The sequence below is a fragment of the Tachysurus fulvidraco genome, chromosome 8 (genome assembly GCF_022655615.1).
Source record: "Tachysurus fulvidraco isolate hzauxx_2018 chromosome 8, HZAU_PFXX_2.0, whole genome shotgun sequence".
Classification (NCBI taxonomy): domain Eukaryota; kingdom Metazoa; phylum Chordata; class Actinopteri; order Siluriformes; family Bagridae; genus Tachysurus; species Tachysurus fulvidraco.
The window spans coordinates 94894-111764 of record NC_062525.1 but is presented as its reverse complement, the minus strand read 5'-3'; the positions used below and the strand labels follow the sequence as shown (position 1 = coordinate 111764).

At 38.3% G+C, this 16871-nt stretch overlaps 1 protein-coding gene and 1 long non-coding RNA gene across 2 annotated transcripts; both read right to left on the bottom strand.

Moving 5' to 3' along the window:
• Window positions 1-10902: 10902 nt before the first annotated feature.
• Window positions 10903-12125, bottom strand: LOC113640110. Its single transcript, XR_003439960.2, has 3 exons — window positions 11995-12125; window positions 11500-11522; window positions 10903-11170 (listed from the first exon to the last, which is right to left on the bottom strand). It is a non-coding gene; the product is annotated as an uncharacterized LOC113640110 (long non-coding RNA).
• Window positions 12126-13647: 1522 nt separating this feature from the next.
• LOC113640111 (putative C-type lectin domain family 20 member A) lies at window positions 13648-16765 on the bottom strand. The gene is made up of 6 exons (XM_027142473.2): window positions 16653-16765; window positions 15884-15943; window positions 15232-15603; window positions 14674-15015; window positions 14323-14414; window positions 13648-13988 (listed from the first exon to the last, which is right to left on the bottom strand). The coding sequence occupies exons 2-6, from the start codon at window positions 15918-15920 to the stop codon at window positions 13896-13898; spliced, it is 936 nt and encodes a 311-aa protein (XP_026998274.2). The 5' UTR covers window positions 15921-15943; window positions 16653-16765; the 3' UTR covers window positions 13648-13895.
• Between the last annotated feature and the right edge of the window lie 106 nt (window positions 16766-16871).

Sequence of the window (16871 nt, the reverse complement as noted above, 5' to 3'; positions counted from 1 at the left end):
GCTAAGACATTACTGTTGTATTACAGTAGAACATTAAATATACCTGAAATATGAAGTCAATGTCCTCCAGAGACTTTCTGCATTATGTCTGATCTGCCTTTAAAAGGCTCGATGACACCTTCCTTAATTTCACTGAAATTTACCTCAACCAAATCTGAGCTTGTGGGAGTGAGTAATTACTGAATAGTTAACAATGAACTCCTAGTAACATACTTGTAGAATTTCTTTGTTGTTGGTAGGAATAAGTTAATGATGAAATGTTTTCTGTTTAATTTCTGCATAGTTATGTACAGTAACATAGAACAAAATGTGTTACTGAACCTTGCATGAATGCAGCATAACTCATGAATGGTAAGAATCACTTGTATACCTTCTTTTGGGATGTTTAGAGCGTAACCCATTGGATAAATGTAGGATGCTAAAGTCCCTGTATCTCCTGAGCTGGACTTTGGTGATTTCAGGGTAACAAACAAACAGATGGCTTGTAAAATGTTTACAGTGGAAAATTCAATGCAAGTGTTGTTTTATAAAAATAACTATTTATCTCAAACTATGCAGGTCATATAATGATCACAAAAAGAGGATAAAGTATGTGAAGTACTATAAAAGAAGTAGAAGGAAAGTACTGAAAGAACAAGTACAGTATGTTGTACTGTAAGTGTCCTTCAGAGATGTTGTGAAATATCTGCTGAACTTATTTAGAATTTCTCTTCTTTCAGACTTGATGGATTATGCAAAACTGCCATGTCTGTCCTTTAGTTTCCATAGAAATTTACATAAACCAAATTAGACTGGTTGAAGGTTATGCCTGAAGAGCACAGAAATGTAGGTGTTTATTAAGCTGTGTTTAAAGTATAATTGAAGAGATTTCGATTTCATTTGATTTTTATATTTAATAAAAATGAGAGTGTGTGTGCACTGCGATGGGTTGGCACTCCGTCCAGGGTGTATCCTGCCTTGATGCCCGATGACGCCTGAGATAGGCACAGGCTCCCTGTGACCCGAGGTAGTTCGGATAAAGCGGTAGAAAATGAGTGAGAGTGAGTGAGTGTTTCCTTCATGTAGATAGAATAATTAATTCTATTTTAGTATTTATGAGTTTCAAATGATAGTCAATAATTACACCAAGATATTTTACAACTATAAATAATGAAACAAAGACGATCCAGAGTTACTCTGTAATCAGAAAACTGTCGAGACTGTTGCAGTAAGCCTGATGTATTATTTTGAGAAAAGAACTATTTACATTTAATTGAAAGCCCGGAGACCTGCCATGTTGTACTGTATCTGTGAGTTAGTATCAGATCTACCAGCTGAAGTTCAATGAGGCTCTGTGAGAGAGTGGACATGTAACCCAGAATAAGTGTTTCTCATTTACACTTATATATACTATACACTATATCAGGGGTGTCAAACTAATCATATTTGGCCCGCGAGATCATATCAAATTTGCATTACAGCTGGCTAGCCACATGCTCCGCTAATACTCCAGAATGCCTTGCCACTGTATTGATGCATAGTCACAAACAGCAAGCGCCGCTCATTCTCTGTTGACAGTCGTTAAAGGCAGGGTCTCCGATTTTTGAGAAATGCTTCAGAAAAAGAGTCGGGCCGAATAATAAACAAAAATCAAAACAAAAATCAAAATAAACGTGCAGCCAATGAGCAGAAAGTGGCATGTCTTGTCAATTTGGGCAGAGAGAGTGTTCAGTGTGCATGTGTGACGTTAGCAGAAAGCGGTTTTTACATTGACATGGAGGATAGAAACAAAGAAAGAAAGAGAAGAAAGGCTTATGATAAGGCAAGAAGTAGGTTAATATAGGATCAGCTTTCCAGCACTGGAGAGAACTGAAGGAGCAGGAAGTTGGCCACATATTCACAGTTTGGAGTTTCCCGAGTCAATATCTCCTGAGCTAAACGCTGTTACTACACAAATAACACCTATTTTCTATCATAGTAATGTAGAGAGGCAGCTACAACCGCGTTTTGTGTAGTAACAGCGTTTAGCTCAGGAGTTATTGACTCGGGGAAAAAACTCGGGTGTTGCTCCAAATCCTGTGTTTAAGCAAAACTAAAGTTTGTTTCCATATGAAAAAGGTTGAACATTACATATCAGTTAATTGCAGTTGATTTTTCAATAAATATTCACTTTGGCCCATGACTTTATCTCCATCCATCCATCCATCCATCCATCCATCTTCTACCGCTTATCTGGGGCCGGGTCGCGGGGGCAGCAGTCTAAGAAGGGATGCCCAGACTTCCCTCTCCCCAGACACTTCCTCCAGCTCTTCCGGGGGAATACTGAGGCGTTCCCAGGCCAGCCGAGAGACATCGTCCCTCCAGCGTGTCCTAGGTCTTCCCTGGGGCCTCCTCCCGGTTGGACATGCCCGGAACACCTCCCCAGGGAGGTGTCCAGGAGGCATCCGAAACAGATGCCCGAGCCACCTCAGCTGACTCCTCTCGATGTGGAGGAGCAGCGGCTCTACTCTGAGCTCCTCCCGAGTGACTGAGCTCCTCACCCTATCTCTAAGGGAGCGGCCAGCAACCCTGCGAAGGAAACTCATTTCGGCCGCCTGTATCCGGGATCTCGTCCTTTCGATCATGACCCAAAGCTCATGACCATAGGTGAGGGTAGGAACGTAGATCGAATGGTAAATAGAGAGCTTCGCCTTGTGGCTCAGCTCTTTCTTCACATCAACAGATGGGTATATCGACTGCATCACTGCAGAAGACACAACAATCTGCCTGTTGATCTCCCGCTCCATCCTTCCCTCACTCGTGAACGAGACCCCAAGATACTTAAACTCCTCCACTTGAGGCAGGAGCTCTCCATCAACCTGAAGGGGGCAAGCAACCCTTTTCCGACTGAGAACCATGGCCTCAGACTTGGAGGTGCTGATACTCATCCCCGCTGCTTCACACGCGGCTGCAAACCCTCCAGTCAGAGAGATTTGGGGAATCAACGAGTCCACAACTGAGCCCCCACCCTCTGCTTCCTCAGTGGAAGACATGTCGGTGGGGTTGAGGATAACCTCGAAGTATTCCTTCCACCGTCCGAGGATGTCACCAGTCAAAGTCAGCAGATTCCCACTCCCACTGTAAACAGTGTGGGCAGAGCACTGCTTCCCCCTCCTGAGGTGCCGAACGGTTTGCCAGAATTTCTTCGAGGCCAACCGATAGTCCTTCTCCATGGCCTCACCGAACTCCTCCCAGACCCGAGTTTTTGCCTCGCAACCACCCGGGCTGAAGCTCACTTGGCTCTTCGGTACTTATCAGCTGCCTCCGGAGTCCCCCGATAGGACTCCTTCTTCAGCTTGACAGCATCCCTTACTTCCGGGGTCCACCACCGGATTCGGGGATTGCCACCACAACAGGCACCAGAGATCTTACGGCCACAGCTCCGAGCGGCCGTGTCATCAATGGAGGTGGAGAACATGGTCCACTCTGACTCAATGTCTCCAACCTCCCTCTGGATCTGGTTGAAGCTCTGCCGGAGGTGGGAGTTGAAGATCTCTCTGACCGGAGACTCTGTCAAATGGTCCCAGCAGACCCTCACAGTACGTTTGGGTCTGCCAAGTCTGTCCAAATTCCTCCCCCGCCATCGGATCCAACTCACCACCAGGTGGTGATCAGTTGACAGCTCCGCCCCTCTCTTTACCCGAGTGTCCAAGACATACGGCTGGAGGTCAGATGAAACAACCACAAAGTCGATCATCAACCTCCGACATAGGGTGTCCTGGTGCCATGTGTACTGATGGACACCCTTATGCTTGAACATGGTGTTCGTTATGGACAAACTGTGACTAGCACAGAAGTCCAATAACGGAACACCACTCGGGTTCAGGTCGGGAGGGCCGTTCCTCCAAATCATGCCCCTCCAGGTGTCACTGTCACTGCCCACGTGAGTGTTGAAGTCCCCCAGTAGAACAACGGAGTTCCCGGTCGGAGCACTTTCCAGCACCCTTTCCAGACATGCCAAGAAGACCCAACTCTACACTGCCATTTGGCCCGTGTAACAAGTTAAATTTAAAATGTCAACAAAGTTCTGTTATAGTATTAAGATTTATTATTTCAGCAAAACTTGCTGTTATATTTTATTTGCATTATTTGGGGTTCCTACCGTTGTTGTAGGTGGGGTCATTTTTAGTATTTAGCGTGTGCTTAGAGGCACCGCGAGTGAGCAAGGAAGCGGTAGGTAATTTCGCTCTCTCGTTTCTTTTATTTATTTAAAGGCCATTTGAGATGATAAACCTTTTGTTTGTGATGAAAGCACTGTCTCAAGGTTTAATTCTAAAATATTCACCAATGTAGTAATGTTTTTTTTGAAAATGGTGTTTGTTTTGTTTGAGTTAATGTGCGCTTGGTTCGCACGTGTTTCCCAATACAGGGATGAGAGAGTGTTTCCGGGTGTGTGTGACTAATTATACCCCACTCTACTCTGTTAAAGGTATGTTTTTATCTTGTTTATTTGCAGTTAGTTGTTTAAATGTGCCATCTGTGTGATGGTTGATGAACATTTGCTAATTTTGAGTGTGGCGAGATAATATTGATGCCTGTGTGGCGGTTTCTCATGTGTTGTGTTCCTATGCTTGAAACTTTATTATGCACAAGTTTAATGCTTTTATTTGTTATGTATTGTATGTAATTTTGAGGTAATTACATTTAAATATTAACACTATTATTTTGCACAAGTTAAAATTATATATTGTTTATTCTGCACTACCAACCTGTAATTATACTACAAGCATGCTGCTCATATTTAGCGCGTGCTTAGAGGCACCGCGAGTGAGCAAGGAAGCGGTATGAGAGAGTGTTTCCGGGTGTGTGTGACTAATTATACCCTACTCTGTTAAAGGAGAAATAAATTCAGTTCGAGATAAATCTGCAACCTGGTGTGTCCGTGTGTGTCTGGGTGTCCGAGAGGTGCCATTTGAAATCTGATACATAAAACTGGTGCCGTGACCCGGATCACTTGGGCAGCCGCAGCTGATCGCCGGGGTCAAGCAATGTGCTGTGACATCAAGGTGCTGTACTGTGTGATCAGAGTGTCTTCATAACAGAAATTCAAGTGATGTTATTCGGATGTTCGCACACACACATACTTACCTAAACATTGTGAAGTTTGCCGAAATCACAGACTGCTACATTTGTTGCACGTTCACATTTTGGACATTGACATACATATATACACCCTTTAAAGGACTGTTGGTTTTTCCTAACACAATTTTGTTAAATATTTTGGTCATTTGTAATCTATATATTTACACCTCATAAGTTTTGGTTACTTATTCTGGTTGTTTTTGTTCACTAAATCCTCTAGTGAGTGGGCCTCACCGTTGGTGCTTGTCTAGAAGAAAAGCGGAGACCTACGCATATGTGTTGACTATCGGTGGCTTAATGCTCGCACCAGTAAGGACGCGCACCCCTCGCCACATCAGGCAGACTGTTTAGCTGCGCTCGGAGGCAATGGCATATTTAGTACAATGGATCTCACCTCAGGATTTTACAACATAGCAATGGCCGAGGAAGATAAGAAGCTTATTGCCTTTACAACGCCCGTGGTGTTATACGAGTTCAACAGGCTCCCTCAAGGATTGTGTAGCAGTCCCGCAAGTTTTATGCGTCTCATGATGGGTATATTCAGGGACCAGAACTTCCTGACAATACTCTGTTACCTAGATGACCTCTTGGTCTTTGCACCAAATGAGAGTTTGGCATTGGAAAGGCTTGAGATGGTATTCAGCATGGTCATGTTTTACCAGCAATAATAAATAAAAATAAAATAAATAAATAAAATAAATTCAGTCCGAGATAAATCTGCAACCTGGTGTGTCCGTGTGTGTCTGGGTGTCCGAGAGGTGCCATTTGAAATCTGCTACTCCCGTAAGCACAAATAACCATGAGAGACCTATCCCCGACCCGAACGCGCAGGGAAACGACCCTCTCGTTCACCGGGGTGAACTCCGGGGTGAGCTGGGGGGCTATGAGCAAGCCCACACCAGCCCGACGCCTCTCACCATGGGCAACTCCAGAGTAATAGAGAGTCCAGGCTCTCTCAAGGAGTTGGATTCCAGAGCCCAAGCTGTGTGTGGAGGCAAGCCCAACTATGGCTAATTGGTATCTCTCAACCTCCCGCACCAGCTCAGGCTCCCCCCCACAGCGAGGTGACATTCCATGTCCCTAGTGCCAGATTCCGTGTCTGGGGATTGGGTTGCCAAGGCCCCCGCCTTCGACTGCCACCCAATCCACATTGCACGGCCCCTTACGGTTTCTACTGCAGGTGGTGGGCCCACAGGAGATCGGCCGCACGTCGCTCTTTCGGGCTGAGCCCCCCGTGGGGCACGACTCGGCCACCAGGCGCTCGCATGCGAGCCCCAACCCTGGGCCTGGCACCAGGGCGGGGCCCCGGTTGCGCCTTACCGGGCAACATCACAGACCTTGATTTAACTTTTCTCATCAGGGGGTCTTTGAACCGCTCTTTGTCTGGCCTGTCACCCAGGACCTGTTTGCCTTGGGAGACCCTAGCAGGGGCAAAAAGCCCCAGACAACATAGCTCCTAGGATCATTTAGGCACGCAAACCCCTCCACCACAATAAGGTGGCGGTTCAAGGAGGTGACTTTATCTCAGTTTTATATTTTGGCCCACTGTGAATTTGAGTTTGACACCCCTGCACTATTTGTTTTCTTTTTCTACCTAATGCATAGCATGTTTAGTCATGTAAAATACATTCATATATATATATATATATATATATATGTGTGTGTGTGTGTGTGTGTGTGTGTGTGTGTGTGTGTGTGTAGTTTTTTGTGTGTGAAATGAAATGGATTATTAGAGAAGTGTCGAGTGTTGCAGACGTCTTAATCCATCCTCATGAAACTCTGTCTAAATACAAGCCTGAACTGTTTCATCGCACTGTGATTGTTCTGGATTCGGTTCGATTTTTATATTTATTTCTCTTGTTACTGGGATTGTTGTATAACATCTGTTGTTGAATATGTTTCCTTTGTTAAATGTAAAATTTGAACAGAAAGAGAAAGTTGCATAAACTTACAATACAGTTTAAAGGTAAAGAAAGACGAAAAGTTAGTAAATACATTAATATTCACTCAGGTTCATTTCTATGTTCGTGCCTGATCTGATTTCATATAAGTGCAGACACACTATTCTTTAACATTGTGTGTGTGAGCTCCTGAGCTGGACTTTGGTGATTTCAGGGTAACACAAACCTAGAATGTTTGGCTGTACAGATTTCTGATACCAGTGTCCGGGGCTTCATTGGCTTCTCTCTTTGCAACAGTCTATAGATGGCTTGTAAAATGTTTACAGTGGAAAATTCAATGCAAGTGTTGTTTTATAAAAATAACTATTTATCTCAAACTATGCAGGTCATATAATGATCACAAAAAGAGGATAAAGTATGTGAAGTACTATAAAAGAAGTAGAATGAAAGTACTGAAAGAACAAGTACAGTATGTTGTACTGTCAGTGTCCTTCAGAGATGTTGTGAAATATCTGCTAAACTTATGTAGAATTTCTCTTCTTTCAGACTTGATGGATTATGTAAAACTGCCATGTCTGTCCTTTAGTTTCCATAGAAATTTACATAAACCAAATTAGACTGGTTGAAGGTTATGCCTGAAGAGCACAGAAATGTAGATGTTTATTAAGCTGTGTTTAAAGTATAATTGAAGAGATTTCGATTTCATTTGATTTTTATATTTAAAACTACATGTAAGAGATACACTATATGTCAAAATCTTTTTTCCCCTTTGTTTCCTTCATGTAGTGTCATTATATGTGGTTAGATATAATAATTATTATAGAATAATGAATTCTATTTTAGTATTTATGAGTTTCAAATGAGAGTCAATAATTACACCAAGATATTTTACAACTATAAATAATGAAACAAAGACGATCCAGAGTTACTCTGTAATCAAAAAGCTTACATCTAGCTGCCTGTGGCCTAGACGTAATCCACTCCAGCTCTACCCACATTGTCAAGTGTGCTGTCGAGACTGTTGCAGTAAGCCTGATGTATTATTTTGAGAAAAGAATTATTTACATTTAATTGAAAGCCCGGAGACCTGATATACCTGCCATGTTGTACTGTATCTGTGAGTTAGTATCAGATCTACCAGCTGAAGTTCAATGAGGCTCAGTGAGAGAGTGGACATGTAACCCAGAATAAGTGTTTCTCATTTACACTTAATGCATAGCATGTTTAGTCATGTAAAATACATTCATATATATATATATGTGTGTGTGTGTGTGTGTGTGTGTGTGTGTGTGTGTGTGTGTGTGTGTGAAATGAAATGGATTATTAGAGAAGTTGAGTGTTGCAGACATCTTAATCCATCCTCGTGAATCTCTGTCTAAATACAAGCCTGAACTGTTTCATTGCGTTAGGATTGCAGCTTGTGTTCTGTGAGCTGAAACTGTTTCATCGCACTGATTGTTCTGGATTCGGGTCGATAAGGACGCGATACGGTGGAGTTCATACAGATGGACTGTATATTATATTATACTGTAACTAAAGTCTGTTTCATTAACATTGGGATCTTTGGTACTTCTACATTTGGTTACAGACTGTTTGAGTTATATATATATATTTATTTCTCTTGTTACTGGGATTGTTGTATAACATCTGTTGTTGAATATGTTTCCTTTGTTAAATGTAAAATGTGAACAGAAAGAGAAAGTTGCATAAACTTACAATACAGTTTAAAGGTAGATAATTTTCCTCCTTTTCTTTGATGTGAATCCAACGTATGGGTTACAGACACATCATGCCATGACCTGCCATGTCGTACTGTATGTGTGTGTTTGTGTGAACAATAAAACTTGAATTAGAATTTTAACCAGAGCTGTCTCAGCCAATCTTTAATAAAAAGATTTTATTAATATTATTCTTATGCATGTGTAAGCCTAACTGCTGAGCTACAACAGCTACAGCTACTGCTGTTCAGTCTCTTGTCATTTTTAGACTGGATTACTGCAACATACCGCTAGCAGGTCTACATATGAACGCAATCCATCCTAAGCAAATGATCCATAATGCATGACTTCTTTTTAACCTGCCTAAGTTCTCCACACCACCCCGCTGCTGGGATTCCTCTACTGGCTTCCTGTAGCTGCACACATCAGAGTTAAACACTGATGCTGACCTACAAAGCCAAAACCAGACCATCTCCCTCTTACCCCAAAGCCCTCATCACTCCTCACACTGCATCTCACACCCTCAGATCTACAGCACTGCCCCACTGGTCCCACCATCTCTCAGGGTAAGAGGGAAGTTTACTACAAGACTCTTCTCTGTTCTTCACCGAGGTGGTGGGATGAACTTAATTTTCTATTTTCAAACAACGGTTGAAGACCTACTTATTCAGGAAACACTTCAACTAGCACTTCTTTCCCTATTTTTTGCATTAAAAAAACTCATGATATCTTAAGTCTGTAACCTTGTGAACCAGCATTAATGTGTCAGATGAGAGAGATTTAAACACTTATGTATGTCGCTCTGGATAAGAGTCTGCCAAATGCTGTAAATGTAAATGTACGTAAATGTACAATCATTTCTATGACATCGGATCATATAATAGACATTGGATCATATAATTGTACCTCCTCCACAGCCTCAGGGTTTGCTTGGCTGTTATAGTCACTGATAAACATTTTTAACTATATATATATATATATATATATATATATATATATATATATATATATATATATATATATATATATATATGTACAACTGTAATGCTTCTGATCAAAATCCCGTTAATTCAATTTTGGACCTAAAGCTTCTTTGGCTTTTAAGAGTCTTTCTTTATTACAGCCTATAGTTGAGTGTCAGTTTATAAAGTGTCTACAATAAATGATGTATATTATCTTTATTATTTACATTTAGTAAATTGCACATTTTTTCCCTATATTTCTGTTATAAGACTGTAAACAAAATACTCCATCTACCACCTGCGTTTTTGCTGCTACCTAGTATGTGATGTTTAAATTTATAGCATTTATTATTAATTCTGAACAATTAATATCTGTTATGCAGTTTATAACACATTAGAACTGTGTACTAATTGTCACTGCCCTGTCTTTCTCATACAGATCATAATGCAGCTTGATTGTTGCATGATTTTTGTACTGTATCTGTATCTGATGATCAGAGATGATCACGTCAGGAATGGTGTTTAATGCCTATAGTCCTGGAGAAATGTTGTTTCATTTTGCTGTATACTGTGGCATCTGTATATGATTACAATGACAATAAAGCCACTTGAACTTATTACTAAAATTACAAAATCATTGTCAACCCATGTGTTGGGTTCTGCCCCATTAAGGACGGTGCACACGTGGGATAGCTTAGAAAAATGTTGCAGTTAAAAAACCCTCTGAGGGAGAAAGCCATGTTGTTGTCATGTTAAAACCTCGCTGAACTTCTAAAACCTTTCCAGTTTGAAACAATAACTTAAAACTATATATTCCCAGTGTGGTGAGTAATTCATATGTATTCATATTCTGAACTAAATATTCAGAATATTTCTTCGCTATTTAAATTTATGTCAACTTTCACTTTTACTCCACTACATTTCCTACACTGAAAACCCTAATAAGTTCAATGAACTCAACCTATTGAGTAAAGGATTTTCCAAAACTTGTTTATTTAAGTTCACTTAACTTGGTGCTCATGTAGACTGTACTTAAATTGTTAAGTTCATCTAACTTGGTGTTTTATAATTTGCACTTAAACTATTAAGTTCACTTACTTACATATTTATGTCAACTTAAAAATTAAACTGAAATTGCAAATGATTATAAATTGAATTGAAAGACATCATTGTTCTTTTGACTGTTAAAGCTTTATTCAGTCCAAAAAACACATTGAACAGCATATTGAATGTATTTATTGTGCAAAATTGTTTAAACATTAAAACATTTAAATTTCAATAAATGAAACAGAACTGGTCACAGCCACACTGTACAAAATTGTACAGATAAATGATATAAATTACGGCATCTTGTCCATTACCACTTGACCTTCAAATATTATTCCAATCGAGGAATTCAAATGCAAGGAGTTGGGGGGGGCTGAAGATCGGTGTGCTCGAATAAGATCCCCACTGGCACATCAAGGATCCAATTGCAATGATCAGACAACTAGTGAAGACACAAGAATAAATCTATATTGTGATCATGCATTTATTGTAGAACATCAATGCATATTTACCAGAATTCACACTAAATACATATATATATATACACATTACTAAACACATCACTTATTTTGACATTGTTATTAGCCACGTACTACCACATTGGCCACACACAAGCACAAAGCAAACCTTCAAGCTACTAATGGAGATGAACGTACAAAGACAATTGTGGTGTAGGCATGGAAAGGGTAGTTTTTGTATGACCACCATGTTTCAAACGGTAATGTTTGAGAAGTCACCCTCTTTTTTCAGAGTTAAAAATGCAATACTTACATTTCCACATGTTCTTGTTTCACCTGCAATATAAAAAACAATTGAAAATATAAATAAAACCGACAGTCATTGACAAAACATCATAAAGAAAATTATATTTTATTATTTATTATTATATTATTATATAATTTTTACAAAATTAATGTCATTAATAAAACCAGCCTAAATACGGATAGGTTAGCTAGACAATTCATTATTGATGATAAATGTGAAGATGGACTGCTGAGGAACACTTTTTTCTTCCTAAAAACACACAATTAACTAAAGTATAAAGAATTTACATCTTACAAGTCAAATTCTGTTCTCAATATGATTTTTAAAATAATGTTCACAAAATTGATAGCGATGTTAGCAAAGTCGGAAACACAACTGAAAGATCTGTAATGATGACTGGGCGGGTCTTTGTTATATAAATGTAAAATTAAGCTTTAAACAAACATATTTGACAATTAAATTAATATTTTCAATTAATTTCTGCGTAATAAGTTTACTTACCGAGTTTAAAATGGCGAACGACGAGAAGATTAATTCCAGAACTTTCCGGCAGCAGCAACAGGCATTAAGGACCGCCTATAGGATTATTCTACCAATCACTGCATCTTATTGCCAGGCAGAACTCCTTAAATAACCAATCACCATCAAGGGAGACCAGACGCTGGAGGCGTTTATCTATAACGGCGGCAACCAAAAGCAGTGAAATGTCACTATTCTTATTACCAGAGTTGTAGCACAAACTAAATATTAATGCGATATCAATACTAAATAAAAATAACATTTATTTATTTGGTCTTTGTGAATATTAGTTAATTAATGACGTCATTCATTGGACACACTGTTTGTAGAGAACACACACACACATGAACTGATCTGATTCAAGACTGACATCATTACATCATGTATAAAATTTTGGTGTCCACTTTTACCATTTAATAACACCATAACTTTTGGCTTACTATGTAGTCATATAATATATAAATAATATATATTATATTATATATATTATATTATATATATAATATATAATATAAAACTCTTCTTGTTTTAGAAGAACTTTTTACGTTTACTTCAAAGAGAAAAGTGAGCGTCCACAAGCTCCTAGCGCACAGAACAATACATTAATATAAAATTATTGTTTTTAATAAATCATTTTATATTAATGTATTGTTCTGTGCGCTAGGAACTTGTGGACGCTCACTTTTCTCTTTCAGCTCTATTACGGTTAAGTAAAAGCAGCATCTCTGAAATAATTCAGTTTATTTGTATAGCATTTTTAACAATTCACATTATCTCAAATCAGACTTACCGAATTATCGAAACAGAAAAAAACAAATGTGTTTTCAGACCAAATTTAAAGGTATCAGGGTGATGAATTATCTAAAAAAATCATTCAGACAGAAGATATGTGCCAGTGTTATAGAAAATTCTGCTAAAAAAGGCCAAGGTTGTGATGCAACTCAACAGAATCAACAAAGCCGAACGTGTCCGTGGAGCGACAGCAAACCTTTTTAATGTTTCAAGATCTTTGAAAAAACAGCTTCAAACTAATGTGGGGTCTGTGCCCTATGGGCTTTAATGGTAGCCACACTACAGGTTCATGTGCCTGGTATCATGCGGCTTGTGCAGTAATGCTTCATACCAAGTGCACGAGGTTACATGCTCATACAGCTTGATCAACAAAGCTGCTAATTGCTCTACATGTTGCTGTATAGCTGTTTACTACTCATCAGCATAACAGTGGTAGCTAATATTATGTTTACCAATAACGGCACCAAGAGTTTGTATATAAGAAGAAAAGCAGTAGGGATAAAATCTAAAACCAGAACCCTGTGGAACACTAAACATTATGCTTAGAGAAGACACCAATGTCACCATGTCACCAAACTGATAACGATCTGTCAAATAAGACCTGATCCAGGAGAGGACTGTCCCCTTAACACCAACAACATGTTCTAGTATATTTTCTATTCAAGAAGAATAGTACGATCAATGTCAAGATCAAGTAACACCAGCAAGGACACACAACCCTGATTAGAGGCAAGTAACAAGTCATTCACCAACACAAAAAGAAATTGTGTTTGTCTCTTTTTTATTATTTCACTGTTGTTTGATTCTCTATTGGTATCTATAACAGTAATTGGATTATTCAGTAAAAACAATGCCTACATTTAAATATTCTACGTTTAAATATTCTACATTTAAATACAAACTTTCTGTATCAGCAAAATTTGAAAAAAAAAAGTTAATGATAAATAAATGATAAATATCAATATTGTATCAAATAAATAAACCCAAATAAATCATGTCAAAATGGCTTTTCCCTCATCATTAGTAGTGAACTACAGAATTATTAAATTTTACAAACAGATGTCACTCTTTTCCTGGTTCATTTCATTATTCTACTTTTTCTGAAACACCGCTCCCTGTGATCGTACTCTCCATCTCACAGTGATGTCGTCTGCCAGCCCAAGAGCTTTCCATTTTTGTTTGATCTGAAAAACAAAATCATATTTTCTTGCTAACATAAAGCAGTATATATACATCCTTGTTAAAGTGTTAAAATGCTGCAAAAGATAAACATTGACATACTGATTAAAATACAGTGTGTATGTGTCATTAGTTTGTTATTTAAATGCTTCTGTTGAACCAAAAGCAATGCCTGATTTTCATTACATAGTTTTCAGTAAATTTTTATGTATTATTACTTTTGTCTGTTTCATGTTAATTCATTGACCATCGTGGATCTTTCTCTCTGTAATGGAAGTGTACCGGTAATTTTGTCCATGTGTGTACATTACAAGTGGGGTTTAGTGGATGATGTCTGACCTGCTCTAGTGTGGCAGACATTACAGCAGGATCATTCATATCCTGACTGGACTGGACCGTAATTCTTATAACTTGCATTTTTCCTGTGATTACTGAGTAGAGATGCACAGACATATACATATACATACATATATACATATACATATACATATACATACACATACACATATACATACACATATACATATACATACACATATACATACACATACACATACACATATACATACACATACACATACACATATACATATACATATACATACACATATACATACACAGAAAAACTTGAATTAATTTGAGATTCAAAAAACTGTATATTGGTTTAGACACGAGGCTGAATGAACTTACCTGAGTAACAGAAGAATGGCATTACATCAGAGCACTTTGCATCAATGGCCTGACTATTATTTAAATAACCACAGTTTTCATTCCCCAGGACATTATCAGGTTTTCCAGGCATCCAACTGATGGTAGAGAAGTTGGTTTGGTCTGTCCACTTCCAGGAGTGTCTGGTCAAACCAATCCAAGTGTATCTTGTCAAAGAAGTTACCAAATTATATACAACTGAGTATTCTGTTGCATCTCTTGTGCTGGCCAGGTCTGTGTGATACTGTCTGCAGTAACTCTGAGCATCATACCAAGACTTTAATTGAGAATAATAAATATATCTGGAGTTTCCAGTTTCCCTGTCTGAAATAATTTAAAAAACACAATTAATTCACCCTGAACGTTCACATTAATTGTGTTCTAAACAGGATACAACATTAAAATACACGAGCTGTCTCAGGTATAAGAAAACAAATGAAACATTTTTTTGCACATTTTGTACAAATTTGAACTAAAATTTATATTTTAACATTTTAGTATATGAGACTTTACACTGTTCAGAATTATGGACCTTCTCACCATCAAAGCACAGAAAAGGAAATGTTTCTGTACATGTTCTATCTGCCCAACCCGTGGTAACGATTGCGACACACTCTTGATGTCCACCACTATTGTTAGGCTCCACACCAGCCCATTTTCTCATATTTCCCAGTGGCCAATATCCATAAGACCAGTACCAGCTGTTGACATCATTCCACAGTCCAATCCAAGCACTAGAACTGAATTGTTGTCTTTGTGCTTCATTTTGAAGGCGAATCATGTTATTGTTACTTTCAATTATAGCCAGGTCACTGTGGTTGACCTTACAGTAAGCCTGAGCAGAAATCCACATTTCCCCTTGTTGGATCAGATAGTACTTATGAGGGACAGGCAGTGTGAGGGGGACAAATCCTGTGGAAGGCAGTTTAATGGCTTTATTTTAATGAGATTTTCATCTTCCACACATGTTCTGAATTATTAATTATAACTGTATAACAGTGCAAAATTAGACCAGTAAAAACACTATATTACACTGAGAACTGAGTCAAAGTCAGAAAAGTGAAAATTTTTACTTTTCTCTTTAAGAAATATGAAATATTATATCTAGACTTGTAGAACAGAATGTGCTAAAAATAATCTTCCAATAATTTAGAAATGTGTATTGTTGAAATCCCTAATAAAAATCTCTCACCTGTGAAAAACAGGAGTATGAAGAAATGCTGCTCCATCACTGATGGTGTTGGGAAACTTTCTATGAAATAAGAAACGTTTTTAAATTCCCAAATAAGAGGCTCTATGTTATATGAAACACTGTTTATTAACTTTTGTCTGTCCCTTTTAGTTACCTTTGATAATTCCGAATAATAATGTACATCCACTTACACCACAACAGCATAGCTATTTCTCTCTTTGTACTCTCTCAGGATATGTGAGCCTCCATCTCCTGATCACACACTGTGCATTAAATATTGCCATGAACTCTGGATGATATCATACAGATAGCCTAAAGATGACCATGGAGGGTCTCACTTGGAGAGCCTTGTGTTAGTGATTGCACTCGCTAAAACTATGACCAAGGCTCATTCAGTATAGTGAATAACTTTGCCAGGATATTATAGGCTTTAAACCTCTAGTAAAATAAAACAAAATACACTGATTCTTTTATAGATGATATTTCTAACACACTCAGCATTGCATGAATCTATAATATACAACAATATAGAGTTCTGATTCATATCGCTTCAAGGTGCAGATTTAGAACCTTAATAAGTAAGCCAGAGAAGGCAGTGACGAAGGAAATTCATTTTAACTACAATCACTTGTGTGACAATTTCTCTCATCTAAAGAACACATCTACAATAAAAATAAGAAACTGTCCCTCATGTCAAGCTATATAAAGCATTTTTACTTTTTAACTGCTAAGACATTACTGTTGTATTACAGTAGAACATTAAATATACCTGAAATATGAAGTCAATGTCCTCCAGAGACTTTCTGCATTATGTCTGAATCTGATCTGCCTTTAAAAGGCTCGATGACACCTTCCTTAATTTCACTGAAATTTACCTCAAACAAATCTGAGCTTGTGGGAGTGAGTAATTACTGAATAGTTAATAATGAACTCCTAGTAACATACTTGTTGGTAGGAATAAGTTAATGATGAAATGTTTTCTGTTTAA

Excerpts from the sequence above, each read along its gene's own strand:
- LOC113640111 (XM_027142473.2), bottom strand. The coding sequence starts at position 15,920 with ATGGAGCAGCATTTCTTCATACTCCTGTTTTTCACAG. Across the intron at positions 15,016-15,231 it reads TCCTTTTCTGTGCTTTGATG|ACAGGGAAACTGGAAACTCC; the intron begins GTGAGAAGGTCC and ends AAATTATTTCAG. Across the intron at positions 13,989-14,322 it reads TGTCTGCCACACTAGAGCAG|ATCAAACAAAAATGGAAAGC; the intron begins GTCAGACATCAT and ends TTTGTTTTTCAG.